The sequence below is a fragment of the Channa argus genome, chromosome 6 (genome assembly GCF_033026475.1).
Source record: "Channa argus isolate prfri chromosome 6, Channa argus male v1.0, whole genome shotgun sequence".
Lineage (NCBI taxonomy): Eukaryota > Metazoa > Chordata > Actinopteri > Anabantiformes > Channidae > Channa > Channa argus.
This window is the reverse complement of record NC_090202.1, coordinates 5,324,711-5,350,445: the sequence shown is the minus strand read 5'-3', so window position 1 is coordinate 5,350,445 and position 25,735 is coordinate 5,324,711. Positions and strand designations below refer to the sequence as shown.

General features: G+C 40.3%; 1 protein-coding gene across 1 annotated transcript in view; it reads right to left on the bottom strand.

Moving 5' to 3' along the window:
* Positions 1–282: 282 nt before the first annotated feature.
* traf4a (tnf receptor-associated factor 4a) overlaps positions 283–25,735 on the bottom strand; it is a 37,908-nt gene continuing 12,455 nt past the window's right edge. The window contains exons 2-7 of the mRNA XM_067507347.1: positions 12,773–12,824; positions 7,815–7,919; positions 7,502–7,663; positions 5,590–5,751; positions 4,743–4,898; positions 283–3,537 (exon numbers count right to left, since the gene is read on the bottom strand). Coding sequence (XP_067363448.1) covers positions 2,905–3,537; positions 4,743–4,898; positions 5,590–5,751; positions 7,502–7,663; positions 7,815–7,919; positions 12,773–12,824 — 1,270 coding nt within the window. The 3' untranslated portion in view covers positions 283–2,904. The remainder of the gene's footprint in view (positions 3,538–4,742; positions 4,899–5,589; positions 5,752–7,501; positions 7,664–7,814; positions 7,920–12,772; positions 12,825–25,735) is intronic.

Below are 25,735 nucleotides of genomic sequence, written 5' to 3'. Positions count from 1 at the left end.
AATTTAGAAATATAATAATATTTTACTGGAACGAGCCCTCGTTTACATTAATGTAAACAGTTCCTACTGGCTGTATATATAAAAAAAAAACAAAAAGGCCCTAAAGATTTGTAGTTGTGGGGCAAACTTTTTAGTCTTAAATCAGTATTTTAGGAACTTGTGTTTGATAGTTGTGTGCCCATGCTGTTTTACTAAAAGACATTCTTCCAATGAGGTTTTTAACCAGTCTTAGTGATTTTTTTCAGAGTTACTTACTGTACAAAAGCCATCAAATAAAGCAACTATAATATATGGTATTTTATTTCAATTAAGAAATTGACAAGCACTCATCAATCAACATTTTAAAACATTTGTGCCACCTGTGTAAATTCACAGGGTGGCTCCTTAAAATAAATACTTTTAAGAGGAAATAATACAGACAGAATATGTGAGGCTCAAACCACACGGACAAACAAATTATTCCAAGAGATGGAAGGGTTTGAAAAATTCCCAAAGTCAACCCCGACTCTCCAACAAAGAGCGTTTGTATAAAACAGCTAAGTATTTTGAAAAATACATGGTCTTAAAAAAAGTCTAATCTTTTTACTTCTTTAAATCACTGTAAAATATCAGCTGGTATTATGACAAGAAATCAAGATTTTTCTCATGTATAATAGTAAAAATACAGAATGTGCTTCTGCATTTTTACAATAGTATTCACATATGTCATGAGTGTACAGTATCAAAGTCCTCCATCCCTCGGATGGTGCTGATGGAAACAGGTGTATCGCACGGGGCTGCTCCCAGCCAACCAATCCTCATCACCACATTGTGCACCGAGCTGAAGATAGGCACTGGTGGCCATGGTAACCACAAAGGTGCAGTCAGTCCCAAGACACGCACATGTTCGCAGAGGACGCTTCCATAGCCATTTCTTCAAACAGCCTCAGTGCGTCCATGTTCAGGTTAATGTGAAACAATACACTTGACAGCCAAATGTTTATTGTCTCTACAGGTCAACAGTGTTCACATTTTCTGTAAATAAATGGGGGGGAAAAAAAAATCCTTTTGACAATGTGTCAGCTTTGAAATGGTCCTGATGAGACCAAATAGCCATCAATGGGAGAGAATTTCAAGAATACAGGTTACAGTACAAAAATGTGGTCCAGGTGGTAGCACATGAAGCATGCATGTGTTTACGTTGGCCTGCACACCCCTAAAACCTTTATGCGAAGACATACTGTATAAAAAGGCCACATGGCTTTTCCTTCACTATTAAATGCACGTGCACTCCAACAGCTGGCCTTTTTGTCTTCTCAGCTCATCTGAAGACCGACGAAAGGTGCTTTTTTCCCCTCCTATTGGTTGACTCCACAGTCAGTACAAAGCTCCATAGGTTCACTATGAAGTGTGTGTTTGGTACATTGGCGCTGAAGCTCTTTAAAACTAGGCTGAACTACCTACAAACACATGTCACAAACCAGTTTCCTATAAGAGCAGTTTACTTGAAGAGAGGCATCTGTAACTTCAGTGATGTTGGATGAAACGCTTTTGAAATCTGACTTGGTTTAGCTCGACAGATGCTTTTCTCCTTCAATAGAGTGCTGTGTGAGGTATGTTTAATCTTATTTAAAGGAATAGTTTAACATTTGGTTATTCACTCCTTATGGTTATTTTAAAGCATTGATATCAATCTCAAATGATCAGACTTCAGCCAGCACAGGTTAGCATAGCCAAGACACTTAGCCTGGCTCTGTCTAAATGTAGTTGAGCGTTTCTAGTGTTTCTACAAAGTTAAGCTAAGTGGTTGCTAAAGCGTTATACTTTCTTTACTTTCACGTAAGTGTATTTGCCTAAATATGAAACTATTTATTTAAATATGAAGCTACAGTTAGCAGCCAGTTAGCTTGTCTCTCTGTAATCTCTTGTTAATCTATACAAAAAAACCTTAATATATAAGCAGACTAGCCGATGCTAACTTAAAAGCTAACTTGCCATAGACAATATGTTATACTCAGACCAATTAACATATATCTTGTCGCTAATAACGTACATGAACCAATTCGTGAAAACAACAATTTTCTGGCTATTTCTGGCTCTTGACAGAGGCAGGCTAGATGTTTTTTATTATTTATGAATGCTAAGCTAACTCAATCATTTAGCTCTCGGCAGGAACAACCATGTTTCCCATAATGTTAAATTATTCCCTTAAACCACACAAAAAAAACCGCCAAGATTGGATCTGAAAGTTTCTTAGCTAAAAACATTGATTTATTTGTTTGTGTGCAAACCTCAGTAGTTGTCTCTCACCAAGGACTTTGTGTTTGCTAAAGGATCAGTGGGAGTTTACTGTATGAGCCCGTAAACAAAAGGCAGTTGGGCTCGAGCTTTAGCCTGCTGAGCTTCCTCTTTCTTAGATCACCCAAGATAAGAAAGGACGGCTCTAACAACTTCTAACTTTTCCTCTGCTTTAAGTGCAAGGCTTTAGTGAAGCCCTTCACCTTTATTTTAGCTCTTTCCATAATCTTTAACATCTGTACTGCGGAAATAACAACAAAAATATAACTTAAAATACACTCTCTAGGCACTGGTTGATTTCCAAGGCTTTTTGTTTTAGACTGTGATAAAAGGTTAGCAAACGGATAAAAAAAAAAAAAAAAAAAAAAAAAAAAACACACACACACACACACTGAAAGACTCAACAGAGAGTGATGGTTCTGCAGACCAAACACTTTCCCCTCTGATGTATCAAGGTTCTTCTAGTCAGCTCACAGTCAAACAGACTCGCTTCAAGCTCTGTGGTGGAAAAAGGCTTTAAGAGCAGAAAGTATATAAAGGGTAAGTGTATTGAAGTTTTCAAAGTTAAGTATCAGTTTTAGTCTTTCACTGATTTCTCCTTCATGAAAAGAAAACAAAGGTCGGATCTTAAGCCATTATCTTTTGGGGAATCTCTATAGAAGCTTTGATGAAGATGCAGTTGTCTCGGATGTAGTTCCTCTTCTTTATCTCCTCGTGAGAGATGAACTTGGGATAGCCAAAACCCAGGGTGCTCTCATCCAATGAATTGCGGCTGCTGCATGGCTTCTGGAAGTTTTTCCAGTTAGGATCAGGGTTAAAGGTCTCAGTGATGTGCTGAGGTTTGGAAAGCGACGGGTCACTCTGGTCCAGGATGGAGAACGTCACCTTGTAGGAGAAGGGCCACTCCAGCAGGTTGTCGTACTCTCCGGGAAGCACGCGGATGTAGACAGAGAGGTGGGAGCCCTCACCACTGCCATTCCCGTTTAGAAAGGCCGACACTTGCAGCTTGTAGCCGTAGCGGTGGGTGTAGAAGGGTGGGCTGAAAAACTCATGGTTGCTCCGCAGTTTGGCCTCTTGGAGTTTGCGGGAGTAGTCACTGAGTTTCCAGATGAGAACGCCATCGTGGCTAACAGACAGCTCCTCCACCTCTCTCCGCAGCTCCAGGATCTCCTGCCGCTGACGACCCACAAGGTTACACATCATAGTCAGGTGAGACTTTGTGGTGTCTTCCAGGTGACGTCCAATGGCCAGTTTGGGGCACTGCAAAGAGAGGGAGCAGAGAGATGATTTATGTAGCGCCTGCCATACAGTAAGTAAATTAAGTAAGTATCTGAGTGGCTCCAGTTTCTACTCAGGCTCACAGTGTGGAAGTTGTGGAGGATTACAAATACCTGAGAGTGTTTATTGATGAGAAATTGGACTGAGATAAGACCACTGAAGCCCTTTTACGAGTCTGTGGTTGCCAATTCTCTTTACTGTGTGCTGGGGGAGTGGATGGAGAGCTGCAGACATCAACAGGGGATGGAGCTGGACACTTTAACAGCAGCGTCAAGCTAGAAAGATGCTGTCTAAGCTGCGAGGGATAATGCAGAATGGCTCCCATCCTCTGCACGACATGCTGGTGAAGCATAGGATCACTTTCAGTGCCAAACTCATACTACCAAAGTGCACCACTGAGCATCAATCTTTATAACTATCCCTCTGAGATCAGATACTCAGATTCAAAACCATACTGGTACTTTATCTGTAAATTTGTAAATGTTTTCCTTGATAATTTGCTTTTATTTTAATCTCATTTCAAGTCAAGTTCATATGCACAATTTCCTACTCTTGCCTGGAGCGTCTGGGATGAAAGGAATTTCTGATTCTGATTAGGCAAACGAAAAACAAATATTACTAATATATCTGTTTAGATCAGGGTTCATTTATTTTCAACACTAATATGCAGTCAGCAGCTTCATATTGCATCTACAGTTTAATTGTGCTAATGAGTCAGCCTTATGCTGAACATGATAAAGATGGGGATGTGCTGTTCAAGACTACTATCACTTTCTATCAGGGCCATCTGTAGATGTTGTACATCAAGCTCTCCAAAAGCTTTGTGATGCTTAAAAGAGCATTAAGCCCACAGCACAAAGTATGACGCTTATCTGTCGCTCTTCCTCGAGCGTGTCCACATTTTCAAAAATTGACGTCAGTTGCAAAAATAGTCAGGAATTCGGCCAAAATATAGATGTGTTGCCCTCATTAAAATAGAGCCTACGGGCACAGCACTATATGTTTGAGAAGAAATAAAAACCATTACTTATAGCCTGCATGGATATAAAGTTAATATAAGGATGAAAAATCCCCATATTAACAACAAAGACAAGCATGGCTTGCAGCTGATTATCATAGGTCAAGAGGAAAATTACTCCAGAAGCAGAAATAGACTTTTATGGTTAAATTATGTAGGTAGGTCTTACTCTGTGTTTGCAGCCGGCTTCTTTGAAGGGACAGAGAACGAGCGCACTGCCACAGTTGTCCTTCACATGGTTGGCCAGGTCCTCGCGGGCAATGTTGGGTGTGCCGCACTGGTTCGGACACTGGACAGGAAATCGAGGGCAGTGATATTGGTGATTCTGCAGAAGAATCAGGCAAAATGTTAATATGTGCACTGCTTAAATAACAGTATGAATGATAAGAACACACACACACAAAAAAACATTTCCTTAAAAGTTCTCAGTAAAACGATGCAGGAAAATAAAGTAAATGAATTTGTTGCTCTGTTAGCGATAATTTTCTGATATGAAAAACTAATGATTTTTTTCTATTTATTAAAACTTTATTGATTTATCATTTAGTCTATAAAATGTCAGGAAAAATAGTCCTAGTGTCTGTAAGTGCATGATCGTGTCTTTATGTGTCTTGTTTTACCAAACGAACACTTCAAGCAGAATAGGCAATGACAGAAAACAGAGATAAACTGAATATCTTGACGGATGCATGTTTCCTTAAAAACAACTTGATCAACAAAATTGTGCAACATTCAGTTCTAACAATTGTTGAATTGTTGAAGCACATATTTTATCATGTACCACTATCAAGCCAAAAAGAAACACTAAACATCACATCAGGAGCAGGGATTAACAAAACAAATTAAAGCGATGACGTAATAAATGTCAGGCAGTAAACCCTCTAAGAGCCACTTGTATGTGAAATGGGCGGCAGGGACAATGACACCAGAAAGGAGTTAAACTTCTTTCAGAATTACATTAAGTAGTCATTTGGTAAAAAATGTGAGATTCAGCTTGTACACCATGAGAAACTGACCTGGATTGTATCAAAGACAAACTCCTTGCCACAGTACTTGCAGGGCTGGGTGCGCTTGGGACACTCAGCCATGCTGTGTTGGGACAGGAGACGACGCATCATCCTCGCTCCACACTTGTTCTCACAGTAAACACTCTCCTGAGGACACACACCCTGGTGATTCTGGGATGCGAAAGACACAGGGTTACAATTTAGAACATGGTCTGAGCTATCTGCAATCAATCTGCAATGCATGCATTCAGTGTTCCCTCTAAACTGCGCGCCTGCGCAATTGTGCACTGCTGACACGGTCTCTGCGCACACAAAAATCTGCTCTGCGCACAAAAAAAGAAATAAAATAAAATCCAACCGGACTTGAAAATAAAATAAATATTACGATTTATTATTTTACAATTTTCATTAATGGACATTGATCATTAAATACCGTCACATGTTTATGCAAATAAATAATACTGTATTTTGCAGACAAAGAGTTACAGGACTCTCTCACAGACAACAGTAGGACAATCTCACCCACTGCACAGCAGGAGCTTCACACACTGGCTCATACTCATAATACAAGTCAGAGCTTTATAATAAAAATGTGAATTGTGTTTTCAAAATTGGAGTTTATAGTTGGCTTGGTTTGGTTGGCAGTTCATGTTTTGCCATAGTTGGAATTAAATATTTATACTTCCAATACCGTTAACATAGTACACAAGTCATGAACAAGATTTTTGTAATTTTCAAGTATTCTAACAGAACTGCAAGTGCTGTAATTTAATTATTTTAATAAACCATGGATGGATGCGATGCTGCCGTGAGCACAGTGCACACGTCTGATGTTTCTCACAGTGGTCCAAGGGACCTCAGGGAGTTTGTGTGTGTGCTCAGACACATCAAAAACTAAAAGGGGACATTGCATGTATTCTACATACAGTAAGAATTACTTTTTATAAGGAGGCTATTTAAAGTACCTACTGCAGGTTTCACAACAGAGAACGGCAATTACTGCACTACAGTAATAACACACTTGCAAATATAAAAATTCAGAGGTAAACTCTTAGTAGTCCTGGATAATGTGGAAAAAAATCTAAAGCTGTAGTAAAAAGGTCATTACTTTTAGCCAGTGACTATTAAGTGACGTCTACTTAACATGGTATTCCCAACGCCAGGCATCTGTTTTAGTCCTTAAAATATCTTCCATAAGATATTCTGGTTTTATTGCCTTAAATGGAGTTCCCTAAATCTAAACATTCAACCTCATTGTTAAACCCTAACCCTCTTTTTGCTGACGGTTATCTTCAGCAAGTTGTCTCTGATATCAGCTACTTCGTGCCGAGGTCAGTGGTCCACCACTGCAACCTGGTTCCTTTGTAAGCAGTAAGCCAGTGTGACACAGTCACATTTTTAACTAGTTATCATATGTATTATTGTTAAAACTATTATAAAAGCTTGTATTGATTCCTTCATAGGTTTGTCTAATATTCTTCAATGAAGACAAGAATTTTGTGAAAGACCAATGTAGATCTTTAGCCTTGCAGCTTTACTGAAGTAGGATTATGGTTTTGAATGAGATACAGTTGTAAACATGAGTAATGACAGTGCGAGAGCCAAACGCTGGCTTAACACCAGTGTGACTATGTGCAGAGGGGAGATCATGTGGGCCAAAGTAAACAGAGGAGGGGCAACTTGGTAGGAACGACAGAGGTGTTAGTGAGGAGACTCTGGAGAAAAAAACATTAATCTTCCTTCCTTTTGCCAACATGTGCCATTTTAAAACAGACCAACACTCTCAGAAGGCAGCGTCCCACGTGCTTTTCCTGCTGTGTTTCACAAAGGCGGCTTTCATATAGCCTTGGAAATAATGTAGTGTCCTTCTGGGCTATTACACCAAAGAGCTGCTGAGGAAAAAAGGGAAGTCTGTGTTTACCTCATAAGCTTCACCGGTGAACTCACTGCCACAGAACTCACACTGGACCTTGCGTTTTGGGCAGTCGTGCTGCAGGTGGTCAGGCAAGTCACGGCGCGTCAGCTTGACAGAACAGCGATTGGGGCAGGGAATCACATTGAAGGCGCAGGTGGAGAAGTGGCCCTGAAAGAGACACAACAAGAGTGTCATGCGTCATGAGACTTGCACACATACATACAACCACACGTTGAGTGTTGAGCCAGGCCGCTGCTAGAAAACAACGGCCGAGAGGAAGCTGCAGGGGGAACAATGAAGGCAAAGTGAGAGAGAATACCTGCAGCTGCTTCATCTGGCCGGTCCAGCGACAGCCCTCCTCGCTGTGGATGCAGCGGATGGGCAATGCTAGGATCTGCTGCTCCAGCTCTGGGTCTGGGTAGATCTAAATAAGAAAAGCAGGACAAGGTCAGTGGAGGAGCTGATCCAGGGTTAGCTACAGTCATCGCTGGGAACTAGGTGTTAAGGGAGCTGTAATATACCACATTCATACAGCACATGTGTATCTTACATTGGTCTGGACTGTGTACCAAAAAGAGACTTATGGTTGGTGATTTAGCTAAACTAAAGCATAAAGAATTTCTGCAAGTATATGTAACTTTTACAATTGGGTGCAAATGTTTGAAATGGCAAAAAGAGTAATACAAGGAATAACATCACAATGGTTGATCACAAGCTAGCAACCTCCTGATTACTCCAATTGCCAAGACCCCACATAAGCACCATCAGTCGAAAATACATAAGCGAACCACAGATGATAGATCATGTAAATAAGTCAGTTGTAAGGTGCCGTTTCGAGTCTTAAGGTAGAATGTTACAGTAGATTAGATTAGCACAACTAAGCTAACCTAAAGTTTTTACTGCAGCTCTGTATTTCACAAATAGTTGAAACTAGCAGCGGCAAATACGTGTATTTTCCAAACCTATATACTGTACAGGGTTTGTGAAAAAAAATAAAAAATTCAAACCACTTGAATGTGGTGATGTTATGCTTTGTGAAACTTCATCAATTCTCAAAACTTGTTTTTTATAAAACCATTTACATGCAGAAAGTGGTTTATTTGGTGCTGTGTTTAAATTCATAATGAGCAGATATGTTTTGATTTTCTTCTGCTCTGATTACATTAAAATGGAAAAACTGTTTCCTAAGATTTAATGCATATGGTGGTGTGTACTTTGTACTATGACAATTTTCCTGCAATTAGAAAAAACGAATTATAATATATATTACATTATAAAATATATTGCTTTCTTACTGAGATTGTGTTGAAATTGTGTTGTAGCACAGTGAATCCAGCCACTGCAGTGATAATGAGTGAATTTATGGCTATAAAGCTTCATTCTCTTCTTTCTCTTTGGGTCTTTGGAGAGAAAGTGACAAAGACAGATGAAGAGCAAAAGACTATGGTCACTGAGCGATAGGGGCAAGCTAGTCAAACCCCCTGAATCCTTCCCTTACAGTACAATGTCCCAAAGATCTACACTCTGCGTTTTCATTCCCGATCATTGTAACACTAGCAGAACACTGGTAAAACAAGACAAGCCACTTCCTCAAAATGTCACAACAGACAAACAAATAACAGCTCAGTAACAGCCAGGGAGTATTTACCTGCCTCTGCACTGGAGCCACTGCCATCAAAATAAAAAGCTCATTTGGACAATTGTCTCCAATAAAACAAATGCATTAAACTATAATCCTAACCTGTAAAATATGCTCTATAGAAAATATATAGATAAAAAATAAAAAACAGCACAATAAATGCCTGATTTGTTGTACTCCACTTTTCGCTGCCATAATCACATTCTTTGAGGAGAGAAGCGAAAGGGGGAAAAAAAAAAATCCTGTAAAGCAAACTGGAACACTCATTGTTCCACTATTGGAATCTGCAGGGAGACGGCAATAATGACCTTTTAATAACTTAGTCCCAGCCAGATCGGGGGGTTAAGCTCTTTGGAGCGCTAACTTGGGGGTTTATTCTGTCTGCTTTAGCCATTCTAATTCCCACAACATTACTACTACATCAGTAGCAGCAGCAGCAGCAGCAGCAGCAGCAGCAGCACAATCCTTTAATGACTGCAACACTCTGGTTATGTTGAAGCAAGGTTGTGTTTGTGCACATTTCTGAAAGGAGGTGTGCAGCAAGCATTACTCCTGACAGGAGACCACCAGCAAAGACTAATTTGCAGGTGACTGGGAGCCTGCAAGGGCCTTGGTAAATAACAATGTCTGACAGGTGTGCTATGTCCACATCCTTCCCATGGAGAGTCCCTGCTATTACAGGCCCCGTCGTCGCTCACAGCATTGCATGCTGCAATGCCCTGCACTGCTGCCCCACTTATCCTGAAGCAGCACTGGGGTTTACAGCTCGATGATAAATTTGGGCTAATTCACTGCATAGAAAAATGTCAAGCAGCGGTCTGATTTCAATAGAGTGCATCCAGAAAGCATTCACAGTATTAACTTTTTCCACATTTGGTTACGTTAAAACCTTATTTCAAAATGTATTAAATTAATTATTTTTGGTTTCTGACATTCTTCTTTGCTGTAGCTCTCAGGAAACTCCATCAGGATGGATGGGGATTGTCAGTGCACAGCCATTTTCAGATCCAGAGATGTTCAATCAGGATCTGGCTGGGCCACTCAAGGACATTGATAGAGTTGTCCCGTAGCCACTCCTTTGTTATCTTGGCTGTGTGCTAAGGTTTGTTGTCCTGTTGAAAGATGAACCCTCACCATAGTCTGAAGTCCAGAGCCCTGTGGAACAGGTTTTCATCAAGGATGTCTCTGTACATTGCTGCATCCATCTTTCCCCAGATCCTGACTTAACCTGTCTCCCAGTTCCTGCCGTTCCTGGCTCCTCAGGTCAAGTGTCCTTCAGCAAGACACTGAACCCCAACTTAGTTACTCCCGGCGAGCATTAGCCAGCTGCATAGCAGCTCCCCCATTGGCTGTGTGAATGTGTGTTATTTTGAGTGCGAAGGGGTGAATAAGAAGCAGTGTAAAGCGGTTTGAGTGCCAATAGGTAAAAAAACGCTATATAACTGCAGACCATTTACCATTTACCATACAGGCCGCAGAGTGCTGCAGAGTCGGTCGTTTTTCTGGAAGGTTCTCCTCTCTCCACAGAGAGAAATGCTGGAGCTCTTTCAGAGTGACCATCGGGTTCTTGGTCATCTCCCTGACTAAGGCCCTTCTCTCTCAATGGTTCAGTTTGAGACGCCAGCTGGCCCGCTCTAGGCACAGCCCTAGTGGATCCAAACTTCATTAGGACTTTCAATGCTGCAGAAATTTTTCTGTACTCCTTTTTTAGATTTGTGCCTCAATACAATCCTGTCTCGGAGGTCTGCATAAAATTTATTTGACTGGCTTGGTTTGTGCTCTGCCATGCATTGTTAACTGTGCGACCTTAGGTGTATGCTTTTCCAAATAATTTTCAATCAACCTAATTTCCCACAGGTAGACAATCAAGTTCTAGAAACTCTCAGGGATGATCAGTGGAAACACGATGAACCAGAGCTCGGTTTTTAGTATCATGGCGTCAAAGGCCATAAATAAAATAGTAAATGTAAATGGTCTGCACTTATATAGTGTTTTTCTACCTATTGACACTCAAAGCACTTCACACTGTTTGTCATTCACCCATTCACACTCACAATCACACACACAGTCACACACTGATGGGGGAGCTGCTATGCAGCTTTCCACTGCTCACCGGGAGCAACTAAATTGGGGTTCAGTGTTTAGCTCAAGGACACTTCAACATGTGGCCAAAAGAGCCGGGGATCGAATCAGCAACTGGGGGATTGGTGGACAACCGCTTTACCTCCTGCGCCACAGTCGCCCTAAACACGTTTTTTTTTTTTTAATGAGTTTTTAATGAGTAAGATTTCATGTTTCTTTCACGTTGTCATTATGGGGTATTGTTTGTAGAATTTTGAGGAAGATAATGAATTGGATCCATTTTGGAATAAGACTGTAACTTAACAAAATGAAGGGAACACTTTCTGGATGCACTGTAGATGCCAAAAGCAGCTCACAAAAAGAGATGATCATTTAATATGCGTTCCTCTTGGATAGTTTTTTTAAAAATCTCTTATGCATAGTTCCCATGTCTAAGCCCTGAACCTTGTGTAACAGTCTCTCACTTTACAACAGGGAGATCACGTGTTAAAGAAGCAGCCTCTGACTCTGAATACAGTTAGTCATTAACTGTTTCCCCCTGAGCACAACCCTTTTATCTGCCTTTAAAAAACAAAAGAGGGAAAGAGTTCAGCAGGAATTTGCATATAGTTCTCTCTTTTTTTTTTTTTCAAGAAAGACATGGTAAAAACTGAAGAGTTTTAATAAATTATGTTGCATATTTGTATCAAATCTGTGAAATGGACTGCGTTCCCACTCCAATGAAATAAATGCAACCTTTGACACTGGTGAGGATTATTTCTCCTGTGTTATCCAGTGATGCAAATGTTCTAAAACTCTCTTTAAGTGCAACAATTTGCATCTAAAATCCCAAATACATCTACAGTATATTTATTGCCACGGGACTCTATGTCACTCTGTGTGCTGCTGGTCTCCACTGATGCGTTTTTTCCCCACATTTACCAGGCACAGACAGCACAAACATGTTAGCCACCTTTAAAATGCAAATTCTGACAAATCTGTATGTTTTCAGTCCTGTTTATCAGAAACCTTTGTCTTAGACTTCAGCATTGTTATTATTAGATTTGGGCTTTTTTATGTTACTTATTGTTTTATTTTGTGTTCTACTTTTAATTTGTTTTTTTATTGTAGCTTGTACAGACATGCATGCACCCTTAAAGATAAACTGTAATAATTTATTTTGGCCATCAACATTTTATTTAACATCTGCGAATGACACACTCCTCAATGCCGATTTATACTACACTTTATACATCGACATGGACCTACGCAGAGAAGGGAATTATGGGTAACGGTTGGCTCCAGAGGCCCACAGAGGCCCCAATGTGCACACCTCCCAAATCTCAACAGTGCATTGTGTGGAGATGGCAGTATATTGTTTAAGAAACCTCAGAGAACCTTAATTCAGCCTTTTTGTCCCAGCTGAACAGCACTTTTTGTTTAGTGATAATTAGCATGCTAAATTTTAGATTGCTAGGTGGGCGTGACACCCTTTTAGCTCAAAGCACATTAAGGCATCACATGCCAGCAATTAACATGGCTGCAGATTCATGCACTTTGAAAGAATGTGATCTTACCTTGGCATAGTCCAATGGCAGCTGGTCCTCCGGACACTTGAACACACCCTCACTACAACAAAACAGGAGAAAAGATTAATTGTTAAAATAAGCTGCAAAAGCTGCAATGACAACTAATTTCAAAGCACCTTAACAAGGACCATGGGACATGTTTGAATCACACTCAGCATTCTGTAGGCTTACTAACTCTGACCCTGACTGAGAACAGCTAAAGCTAAAAGGCTTTTGTTTGACTGTAAGAACAGTGCTGTACTGCCTGTAGTTTTTATTCTGTCTCTTTAAATGCACTCTTAATATGAGTTCTCTGACTCATCATGCTGAGTGAACACACACACACACACACACACACGCACACAAAATGGAGAGGGATCTTTGAGCCATTGGCTTTAATGACATTGGTTCTTTCATATCTCTCCCCTCAGAGGACATGTCTGCACAGATTTTTATAACTACAGCAGACAAAACTACAAGTTGCAGCCTACTCTGTTGATCTATAATACATAACAGGCTGATTGTGGACTTTAAAAATGTTTAAATCGTCTTTGCCATTGTTTCGCAATCTACACAACTCTGTGCTACTTTTAACGGGCTTCTGTTTTCTGTTCGTCTCCAGGCTGTTCCTCGGGAAAAACTTGCTTGCTGATCTGCTGGTGCAAGAGTGAGACAAGTTTCCCCTAAAGTAATTTAACCTGAAAGAAAAACTGAACTCACGTTTTACTAAAGGCCCCCAAGCAGCTTTTGTGGCGGCACAGAGTGGCACTCACTGGCTGGTTTTAGGACCAAATGAGCGAATGCCATGGCTCATTAGGGCAGCCCTCTGCCAGCATCCCTACCCTGATGTCATCATAAAATATTCACACTTGTAAATAATGGAGGCAGCAGCCACTAGGGGAGAGCTGCTACATGGAATCTGAGATCGCAGCTGAATGGCAAACACGCAGAGACCTAGAAAAGTAATTTTTTAAAGCAGACGAGAAAATCGCTGGCTGATCTCATGAGATGTACACAATGTTATGACTGATGCCTGATGCTTTCACAGACTGCAGGTCTGCTATTTTGATTACTGGCCAACTGTTATGGCATTTTTCCTAGAAAAATCTCAAACAATGAGTTTATTGTGCTAATAAATAAATATATCTTTGTTTTTTGTACTCTAACTAGACAAATCCTTCCAATGTTGGGATTGGTAATAAGTATTTTTAATTAAGTTTTTGCATTTGAGTAATTGCTTAAAGGAAATAAGCAGATCAGCCAGAGGTAAACTGAGAAAGAAATAGCGTTAATTCTTATTTGCTTTTGCATTAAATCTACGAAGACTACAGACAACAAAGCATTGACTGACACATTTTATCCGGAAGTCACAAGCCCTAGAGCTTGATCTGACCTCCCGTGCAAAGAGGCCTCTTGTAACTTTGACTATGCCTAAATTATGTTTAAACTAATTGAGGGACAACAGCATGCAAGCAAGAATTTGCCTCCTGGTGCTTTAAGTTCATTGGCTGCAGTGTCAGCAGCTCCAACTGGCAAAGCGATATGTGACAGGACGGGAGTGAATGTGCACTTCACCCCATCTACCCAGATGCTGTAAGCCCAGGGAGTGTGCAGATAAAGGGGTGGGGTGGGTGGGACCAGAGATCTGAGAGGGAGGGAGGGCTCATGAAACGGGGGTGGATGAGGGAGGTTAATGCATCACAAGACAGCAGTAATTCTCCTCCATTATGGTCATTGTGTCAGCAGGGAGCTGGAGACCAATTAACAAGCCACAGCGGGCTATAAAATAGGGTCAATCGATTAGATGCTGAGAGCATCTGGTCAGCATCTCATGTGTGGTGTGAAATCATTCCTAGTACTCATCGGCATCACACAGGAATCATCTCGTGCTCCACTGGAAGATGTATAGAAAGCACTGCCCACAACAATGGGAGGAGATGGGAAGTGACAGGTTTTCAGCTCAGGACAGGGTGCCAGCCAGAGGCCCCGGTCCAGCTCAGTCTCCGTATCTGATGTACAGAGAGGCAGACAGGCGAAAAGAGCCGAGTCACAGACTGTCAGGATAATTCGTTCCCCGGTCACAGAGATGCTCCCGCAGTCACACATTCATGTATTCAGGCCCCCACTACTGATAATCCCACTCGACTCTCTAGGCTGCTCGTGAGTTCAGCTCACTGGCACTTCGTGACAGCACATTAGTGGTAAAAGGTACAGGCGATGTGTAACACAAATCTAATCCAATTCCATCCATCTTCACCGAATGACAATATTTTTGACTGGCAAAGCCTCTAGAAGAGGCAGAAAATATCACGAATCAAGTTGAACGTAACATTTATTAATTTTATTACCTAATTTTTTTAAATGAATAATTTGATTTTTTTACTCTTAAACTACTCAAAAATCTGACAAATGCACATGCAACTGTGGCGCAGGAAGGTAGAGCGGTTGTCCACCAATATCACAGGTGTTGGTTCAATCCCCGGCTCCTCCGGTCACATGTCTAAGTGGGCCACACCAGTGTGTGAATGGGGGAATAAGAAGCAGTGTAAAGCGCTTTGATTGCCAATAGGTAGAAAAGCGCTATATAAGTGCAGACCATTTACCAATTACATTCCCAGAAACCCGTCCAAAAATATCTAAGTTTCATTTGTTTGTGCTTTGTAAAACCTTTTTATTATACTGCTACCTTCCACATGGTGAAAAAAACTACAGACATTTATTGTTTCAAACCTCGACACCATCAAATATCCAACCAATAAGCCAATAAAGTAGTTAAAAAAAATTATATAAATACAAAAATATAAAATCTGACAAATTTCCTTCACAATAATATTTCTGGTGCATCTTGTCCTTCTTGTGGCTGTGTAGATGTATGTGAGACGTCCCGCAGCTAAAACATCAATAGCGTAACTTTGAAAAAGAATTATAAGGCATTGGGAAAAAATATGATCTGACACAGGCCTATAATTAGGTACAGTATGTGATGACAACTACGGTAACAGTTGTCCCAGAAGGTAATAGCACATTTCTAGCAGTAATCTGCTGTGAAAATGGCCATTAATGACTAATTTATCTAAATCGCCTTGTTTAATTAAAAAGAACCAACAATGGTTTTTGACCATTCCCTTACTGTCAATCTATTTGTGCCTTGCTGTCCCTCTGCTCATCACAACATCACTTTTTTATTATTTCTTTGATTACAACTCACCAGGCAGAAATGTAGTATTTAGATAACATGTAAAAAACTATATTATACTCACATATATTACATAGTTGAAGATGTTAACTCAAGCTGTGGGAAATTGTGAAATGCATTTTTCTCTCATTTTATGACAAATGTGCTCGCATGTTTAATTTTAAAAACAGCACGTATGTTAATCATCAAGGACTATTAATTAGATGCGACACCTATGCAGCCATTAAAGGATAAACTATTACAGAAAGCCCAAAGGGCAAAAGTGCTTCGTGTACATGCTTGCAAGTGGGAACTTGCATTTCAGCCTCTTTTAAAACAAGTTTCACAGAAATGTTTGTCTACTAACAGGTGTCTGACCTCGGTTCACACGCTAGTCAATTACCATCCAGGGTGAGACTGATAAACAAGTGTTTCAGTGTTGGGATGTCACAGGGGAGCAGCTTAAGACTGGACAGCACAGCATAATCCAATCACCTTATTAAAATTTCATTGCCTCCTTCAGTCTGAGAGCAGAGAAGGCTCTGCAGCTGCTCGCCTGCAGAGTTGATCACATTTAAAATTGCCTCACATTCACTGCCAACACAAGGGTACACACATTATTACTGTATATTGTGTTAGTTTGCAGAAAAAATATTCACACGTGTGCACGTGAAATGCGCCCACCAGTCAAACCCATCATCGGTCCAAGCCAATGATGGGTTGCCCCTTCTCTTTCCTGTCCTCAAATCTTCGTTTCAGGCACAGATTACAGCCCTCCATTCATCCAGCTGATACCATGAGGACAGCCATCACAACATTTGTCACTCACAGGGCTTCTGACAGACGGACGGTGAGAAGTACTAATCCCTCAGGTTTAATGTAAGAGCAGAAGGGTGTTTTTTCCGGTGACAGTGACCAGGCTGTGGGCCACACAGAGCAGACATGTTTGTGACAGCCCAGTCTCCTTACAAGCCAAGACTGCAGAGTAACCTTGAAACCCAGAGACTCCTAAACAAAACTCCCTATGAAGCACACTTAACAAACTAAATAAAAAAAAACGAAGGTTTTGGCGTGTACATGTAGCATCGAAAGCGTCGACTGAACTACGATCTTATTTCCCCCTGGAGCTGGCTATCAGCTTTTATGTTCATCCTCACGCTAAACCCCTTTTGTCTTTTTAAGTTACAATCAGGATTAACTTTTATATACACAAACTAAACCTGAAGTTCTTCCAGTGCTCCAGAGCTTCTTCCGTCTCCTCTCAGGAAGTTGGGAGAAAACAAGAATTTTGTTTTATCCTGGTTCCTAGGATAATGTTCTCATAATCCCCCCAAATCCTTCTGGTGTTGGGTTTATGTGTTCAAAACTGTGGGCTCTTGTGACTTCCTTCTTCTGAGCCAGACTATGTCCCACTTCCCCACAATATAGTAAAACTATCTAGAAGCTGAACAAAACCTGCCTTACATTATGTACAACATGAGTAGTAGAAGTATATCTTCCAAACTGGGAGGAAGCATCAATTGAATCTATGCTTTTCACTGTTGTGTACTGAACTAATGTGTGAATTTACACAGCTTCAGTCAAGATAACTAAAAACTTCACAAAGAGCCAAGCCAAATGTTTTTTTTATAAGATGTTATAATTTATTTTTATGTCTTTACAGCTGTCTCTGGAGCTGTCTGCCCACAACCCACAGCTTGTCTTAATCTTTTCCAAATGAAAATGGTAGAGCTCCCTGTTAGCGGCTCCTCCATTTTTGCTCTGCACAGCATTTTGGAACTTTAACATCAAAAGCAAACTTTCAAATCAAACACATTTAGTATCTATAGTGACGTATGAGCTATCCAACTTTCCAACTAACAATCCTACAAAGAAACTTAAGACAATAAAGCAGCAGCTGGTGTTTGGCCAGCAGAAGCTCTATTTCTCGAACTGGATTATCGCCCTCATGTGAACAGTCGGCACTGAATAAAGATTCTTAAATGAGGCTGAGTAACAGGGTCGAAGCTGGGTGGTGTCTTCTCCTGTGAAATCCGATACTCCACAAGCGTGAGAGCCCCTTTTGCCCACAGCTGATTTGGCTTTAAGCCGAGCTCTCATTGGCTCTTATGTGTCTGAAAAAGGTGGAGTTGCACGTACTTTCACAGAGGGTGATGACACACGTGCCCACAGGTGGATGGAGTTCGCCTTCGTAGGCTTTGTGTGTGGGAGTTCCACACCGAAAAGAAGCTGTGACAGCGTCTTGCACAGTATAGGATAAGCTGTTCATACCTGTGGTTTGCTAGAGATTACATTAAAGCCTTCTGACGTTTGTGGTGAAATTCTGTTGAACTCTTTTAAGTTACTATCATGAGTTCACTCATTACACTTCACTATTAAAAAAAAAATAGTAATTTTGTTACTTAAACAAAACGTTTATGGAGAAATCTTGCTGTCTGTCTTGCCATACTGTACATGTTAAATTAGGTCATGTCCTCTTATTTTGACAATCCTGAAAACGATACGTACTGTAGTTCTTCTACAAGACTACGCCAGAACTAAGTGATAAATTCCTAAATGCTAATTGGGCCAGTGCAATCAACATTTTTTTAATGGTTTTGCAGGTGCACTTTCAGAAAAAGTCACCTGGAAAATCCCATCTGACTTCCTCTGCTGATCACCAACAGCCACTGGCAGCTGTTATGAAGTAACAATTGCTGACAGTTTTTGAGCCATGGTCGTCAACAAAACGGATTTAAATAAATCTTACTCGGTGCCAGATAAAACTACAAAGGCAAGTGAAAAACTACACCACTAGGAATTAATATAAATTAAGCAAAAAAATGCTATTTATTTTAACGTGCTGCTTTGCTAAAGCAGAAAAAAAAATTATGCAAGTGGAAGGAAGACACTACTACTAGAGAGAGTGTGTGTGGGTGGATGTCTGGCCTCTTTCCCTGGCTTCATCTCGAGCACCCCATGCAACACTCACTGGGACCAAATGTGGACCAAGATAGACAACACATTAAAAGGATGGTTTTACTACAGGAGCTACACAAACACTATCAGCAAAAAGCTGAACAAAAGAAAGTCGATTTTGATACTAATAGGATTTAGTTTTCTGTCTTTTGCAATATTCCTGCAAACAGGTATTTTTAGGAACACAATTAAGCTGTATGTCCTATCTATCAGGACACCTGAGGTCGCCTATGCTCTTGGCGTCATTGGTTATGTAATGATATTAATTTCTCCTTCGTTTCACCCTGCTGGCATTTGTGAGCACAAGCCATCTGTGAGCAAGTTCACACAGCTCTAAAAAAAATTCTAGTTTTTTCCTAAATGTCAGCAAACAATAACAGTTTAGTTTTTGTTTTGTCCTTGTGTTTTTTACACACACACACACACACACACACACACACACACACACACACACATACACATACATATATATATGCTCATTTATTTATTGCATTCTTTACAGAAAGCAGACGTATTTTTCCCGGATGGAAAGGTTTCATTGATTTATAGAAGTGGCTCCAAGAACCTGGTGAGGCGAAATCAGTTGGTTTAAATTTGTGACCGGACAATGATCAAATTGCCAGAGGTGCAGCATAAACGCACTTCCATGACAGCAAAGCATAAAGGGAAGAGCCACCTGCCATAAGCTGGCTGCAAAAGCAGAGTGAGAGGAGGAAAAGAAAAGGATGGATGGATGGATGAATAGATGAAATAAGGGTCAGAGGGAGGAGGAGAAGCCATCTGCAAGCTTGGAGCAAGCCTGCGAGATGCCATAATCCATCCTTAAACGTATGAGGAGGGGAGACAGTGCTTACAAGTATTTATAATCCCTTGCACTGTCTCCTTCCATCACTGTGAGGCTTTGACATAGTCATCAGAGGTGGGAGGGTTATATAGCATGCTAATCCAGCCCTTCATTTGTTTTGCTCAACTTTTTAAATGAACTGAAATTGAACTGAAAACCTCCTTTAGGATAAAACTTTTCTCGCTCGGAGTGAGATAACACGATTGACACTGCTAAATAGCAATTGGCTTAACTTTGTTTAGATACTGGAAAACATCTACCTTCCTATGTCCGAAGCTTTCTGTTCACATTTAGCAAACCAGATATTATTTGCAGATCTAAAGAAATAGGTAGGTGGTTTTAGTTACTGTTTAACAAGTCAGGCCAAGCTAACTGGTCACACTTTACAGACTATTTTCCACTGTGCTTGGTAGGCAAGAATAAAACAGCAAATGTAAGAGAATGCTTGTAAGATCCTTTGTTTTCCTGGTCGATTTCATCTGACAGATTATACGCTGTATGCAGGACGCAGGGAAAAATCAATCCACTTTCATTAACTGCTGCTGATCTGGGTGCAGGGTGGGGGGTTGAGAGGGAGACGCGCGCCCCATCAATTCAGTATCAGTAGCTGAGCTCACACATGCACGGCTACCATAACCCTTACCTTATCCACACAGTACAAAAGGAGACCACCATAACAAAAGTGTACACACACCTGCATTCTTCACAGGAAAGGTAAGCAGATTTTTTCTTTAGGTTAAATCTGTTTGAAAGGTGGGTTGTTGAAGGGTGGTGTGGGTGGAGGACTGTTCCTGAAGATCAATGAAAGTACTGGGCTTTAACATGTCACATGTGTGAGAAGGACACATCACAAAAAGTGATAAAAGCCGCTGTCAAGATTTAAGCAGGTGTGAAACATCCCACTCACCATTTTACTACCCACTATCGCACATTTGCAAAAATTCAAATGTGAAAGAACAAGAAGCTGATTGACCGCTAACTAGCAACTTAGCCCAAATGGAAGCAATTACATGCTATAAATTTCTCCAATTCCGCTGTTTTAACGACAGATGGCTAGTCTAATTTTAGCTCTGCTTCAGAGGGCAGATTTCGGATCTGCAGGGACGGAGACTGGCTTGGTGAAGCTGCAACACTGCCACACTAATCCCGTTGAATGCCTCCACTGGATGGAGGGGCTCCGAGATTGCCAAGCCACTGCCTGGCCTATTAAAGGGAGAGCAGTTTGCCAACTATGCATATGTTGCTAGAAAAGCAGAACTAGACACAGTCACTCTTTGCCTTCAAACAGCATTAATGAATCAGCTATTAGAGTCACAATCATTATAAAGCACAGCATGACGTGACACCACTAATACAGATTAAGCGTGGCAGCTGCAGTGCACTTCAGGCTATTGTACAAGTCATCTATCCAAAGAGGAAATGGAAGTTCAGCAACAATAAGGCGTGTCATTCAGAAAAACACAAGCTTGCTTGTGCAGGTGTTTAGCTTGAGGTAATTTCTCTTACACTCACTTCTGAATGTAAAGAAATCTTTGCCATTTATTTTGTAAGCATGAACATATATTAAAACTTAGCAGTAAAAGAATAAGCTGACATAATTTGGTTTCTTGCTGTCTAGCAGTAGTGCAAACGCTGGTAACGTTGGAAAACAACTGGCCCAAGCCCGTGTTTATTTCTATCGATTAGTAGGTCATTTTGTATTGTACACATTACTAGCTAAAGTATTACTGATGGGCAGTTTATGCTGCAGATGGTTTATAGAGCCCTGGAAGTCACATGACTAATTCTGTGTATGCGGTCATTGATGGCAGGAGGTGCCAGTATGGATTTCAAGCTGTAATAGTTCATTGCACACTTTAATTCCAATAACACTAAACACTTGCAAAGCTCAAAGGATTAAACATTTCTGACCTTTCTTTAACCCTGGAGTGCTTTCAGAATGATTGATACCACTGAACTAGACAGTCTGATCGACCTGTAGCCACAGCTTAAGCGAAGTGGCTTCAGCTCAAATTGTAGACACAGAGATAAAGATGCTGATAAACAAATCAATCAATCAATCAATCAATCAATACAGGGCAAGGTTTTCTAAATCTGCAACACACTTTACAACACTCCTGCAAGCTTGCTTGATATTTCTATGAGAGTCCCCATAGAGTACTTTTACTGCCCATCTACTGTAATTAAATTATCTGATCAGCAATGAAATACACATTCTATATCAAGGAGTTCAACAGCGACTTTTTTACATCACAGAAATGTTTCCTTCAAAAAGATGCTATAGCCTAATATCTTACTGTCTTACTGTCTGAAGTCTTACTGAGAGACTTCAACTGTGACCTGCTGATATTGCTGCTGTGACTTTTTATGGACAAAACATCAGAAGAAAAAAAAAAAAAAATCAGACAACATCAGAAATAGCAGTACCTGACAAATGAATTTAAAATACTTTTCTATAGCGGATCTAGTTAATTATTTATCCAGATGATTATAGAAATACCTAAAAAAAATGAGTGCGTTGTGAGTGTTGTCACAGCTGATTGAGAAAACATCACCATCTATTGATTTGTTATCAGCAGCTTATCTACATAAGAAGTTCAAATTGGGGCTACAGACCTACAATACCAGGACACCAAATTTAATTGTCATATAATCATAGTTCAAATTAGCATGAGCCCTGGGGAGCATATGTAACTGGTTTGTTAAATGTAGTGTTACAGGTAGGCTTTGATTAAAAAGTTACAGCCACAGGAGTCATTTACAGAATTATTTAGAAAAGCACTTCCTTGAACATGAAATGGTGCCTTTGTAACCACCCTTCCTTTGGTCGAAGTTAAAGCCAAGAAAGTTTCTCTTCAAGCAAAGGAGAGCTTTACATTTATCGATTTCATGTTTTTTAACCATTGAACATGCTAGATATCAGGAACAGGGGGGCAATATCCAGTGTCTTAACATATGCCAAATCAAACATGGGAATCACGACATGACCGAGGAGGCAGATGGTTCACTGTGGCAACCCCTGAAACGGAACAGCTGAAAGTAAAAGAAGAAGATCCTAGATATCAAGCCATTCCATAGTAGGATAATTCACGAGTTATTGCATAAATTAAGCAGGGCAGATTGTAGCATGAATTAGATGTTACATTTTCTTTTAATCAACAGAGACTTAGCTCTTGTGGAAGAATAAAGAATATGCCAGTGGCTTATTAGATTGTTCTAATGGCACATTATTCCTCCATAACAGCTTCCTCTTAAACTGCCAAGGTCTGACACGCCCAGTCCAGAAACCAATACGGACTGTAAGGGCAATCAGGAGGTAAAGTTCCACAATTTAGCAGCTACAGACACATGAGCTCCTGGCACCGAAGGTGAAAGGACAGGCTGCTGCTTTTCCTGCTCCTATCATAAATCACATTTTATTGTAACTGCTAAGTAGAGTACTTCAGTTCACTTATTATGTAGTGTACTCTCAATGCCAAAGATATACATACTCTATGCCCCCAGGGAAAGAGCCTAACCCGAAACCTCAATTCTGTAGTGCCTCCAGTGTAGCAGGTGGTCAGTGTAGATAATACCTGCAAGCTGTAACGTGCGGACAACAGAGCTTTTAATTAACCTGCACCTATTCAATCTGTGCTCGACAAAATGGAATGAAACTTAACAATCAATCCTACCCACAGTACATTTTTTAAATCTTTGTTAACTTGTTTAAAAAAATACTTTTTTATTCTAAAATTATTCAGTTTTTAAAAATAAGTGCTCCATGTGCTTCATCTGTATAGGAGTCTCTGTTTGCGAGTCCAAATTGAACATCAGCATAAAATCCTAGGTACAAATGACAGATTTTTAGAAACTTTGTAATAGTCTGCATTATTTCACCATTCCATTATCAGCTCCTATAAGCCCATAATGGCTCCCAGTAGGTTCACGTTGCTATCACATTATGCACCTGACAGTTGTTACAATAATAAATATGGAGCTAAAACCTTCAGACACAAAATATATGTGGTTGAGTTTAGGCACAACTATTCAATCAAATCTATTGATTTCTTGCAGAAATCCCAGGTAAAATGCCACAGGGCCACTGTGCAGAGCAGCAAAAACTATAGTGAACAAGACCTATTGTCACATACATACAGTATAAGCACCTCAACCCTGTATTAAGATGAGCTTTAAAAAAAAGAAAATCAAACCATTTATTTATGTTTGGCTATTAAAAAAAAAGGTATAAAAGTTTGCATGTTGAAAACGAAAACTGCTCTCGTGTGTTACTTAAGCATCACCAAACACATAAAAGATCTGCATGAAAATAAGAAAAAAAAAAAGTAACATTCTTAAAACTAATTAATGAAATGACGATAAGGTGGATCATCCACCATTGTTTTTTTTCAGCAGGTAACAGCAGATTCAGTCTCCTGGTTTCGTGCTTTAAACACAGACTCTATCAAATAGCTTGCAACAACAGAAGGTACAGCTCTGTTGTCAATAACCAGCTGCCTTTTCTTTCCTTACTTTCACTGATAACTAATACACACAAACACACACATATCTCGAACTGACCTGCAATGTGTGCACATGATAGCAGGTGCGAGTAAAACATTATCAGCTTTGCTGTGTGAGGAAGTTATTTTGGTCCTTTCCCGCAAGAACACCTTGTGGAAAAAATGGGCAATATGGCCTATGACACATTCATTAATTAGCAAGAGTTTAAGAAGTCCAGTACTACGGATCATTAAGAGTAGGACCGGAAGAATAGTTCTTATGTCAGCACAATGACTCAACTTTGCTTTAAATGCTGTGAAACCGAAACTTTTACAGACAGTGTCTGAGGTCACACTGAACTGGAGACAGTGCAGAATAGAGAGAGGATAATGATTTGGATTCCCGTTGTCAAAGTCTGTGACCTGCCTCAATGTGATTCACCACTATCACAGCAGCGTGCTGGCAGCAAAGCCATGAGTTTGACATGTCATGAGTCACTTTCTTCGCCTCATCTTAACTTTTTTCACAAACGCTTTTCACATTGATGGTTTTTAAGTCGATGCTTCATTCACTCTGAGGTATTAAAAAAAAAAAAAAAAAAAAAAAACGTTATATAATGTAAACTTCTGCTTCTAGCTCATTGGCATTTCCACCAAACTGTGAGCAGGAAAAGCAACTTTGCCTAATTTGTTAATAAGCTGATTCAGGTCTGTGAGGTGTGCACATAACTGGCAGTGACAATTTTAGTTCCTGTGCTTTTGTGTCCATGGTAACTAGGAGTGAAGGTGAGGGCTTTTTTTTTTTCGGTGTGCGTGTGAGTAAGAGTGAGAGAAAGGAGACGGAGGGAGCAGTTGGCAGATGTTGAGCATAGACACATGCACTAATTCACAACACACAAACAATTGCTGCTTGCTGTTACTATTACCAGCTGCCACAGTCACACCTCAGCCATGCTGTGGGTTGCTTTTTCCTTATCGATCTCAATCCGTACAAAATGCATGCAGATGAAGTCCAAAGCAATAAAGAAAGTGCCCCTGGCCTGTGCGTAGCCACGTAGCATGACTGTGAGAAAGCTAACCGTGCTGCTTCTCCTGCAGTTGTCCACTTCTCTGCTTTGTGGATGCAATTTCTTTGTTCAGTGAGGCGAGGTGGTGACGTCAAATCGCCTCCTTTGTTTTTTAACGCCTCGGCTGCATTGTTCATCTAGTATGAATTCTTCAACCTGCCCCTGTTGCTGGGAGCAACAATGTGATAAATGACAAGATTTTTCAATCAGGACATAAAAGCAGATGGGAAGCAAAGAAAAACTAGCAACAAATATAGATGTCACTTATTCCAAATAAGAATAAATCATCAAAATAAAGGGGAAGTTCTTTCTGAAAATGCAATTTTCCTATTCCTCTCAGCTAAATTATAGCGTTGCTGCCAGTGCAGTATAACAGCCACTCAGTAGTGTGTTTTTAATTACATTCTGCAAAAACTTGGTTAAATAAGAACAAATTGATTGGGATTA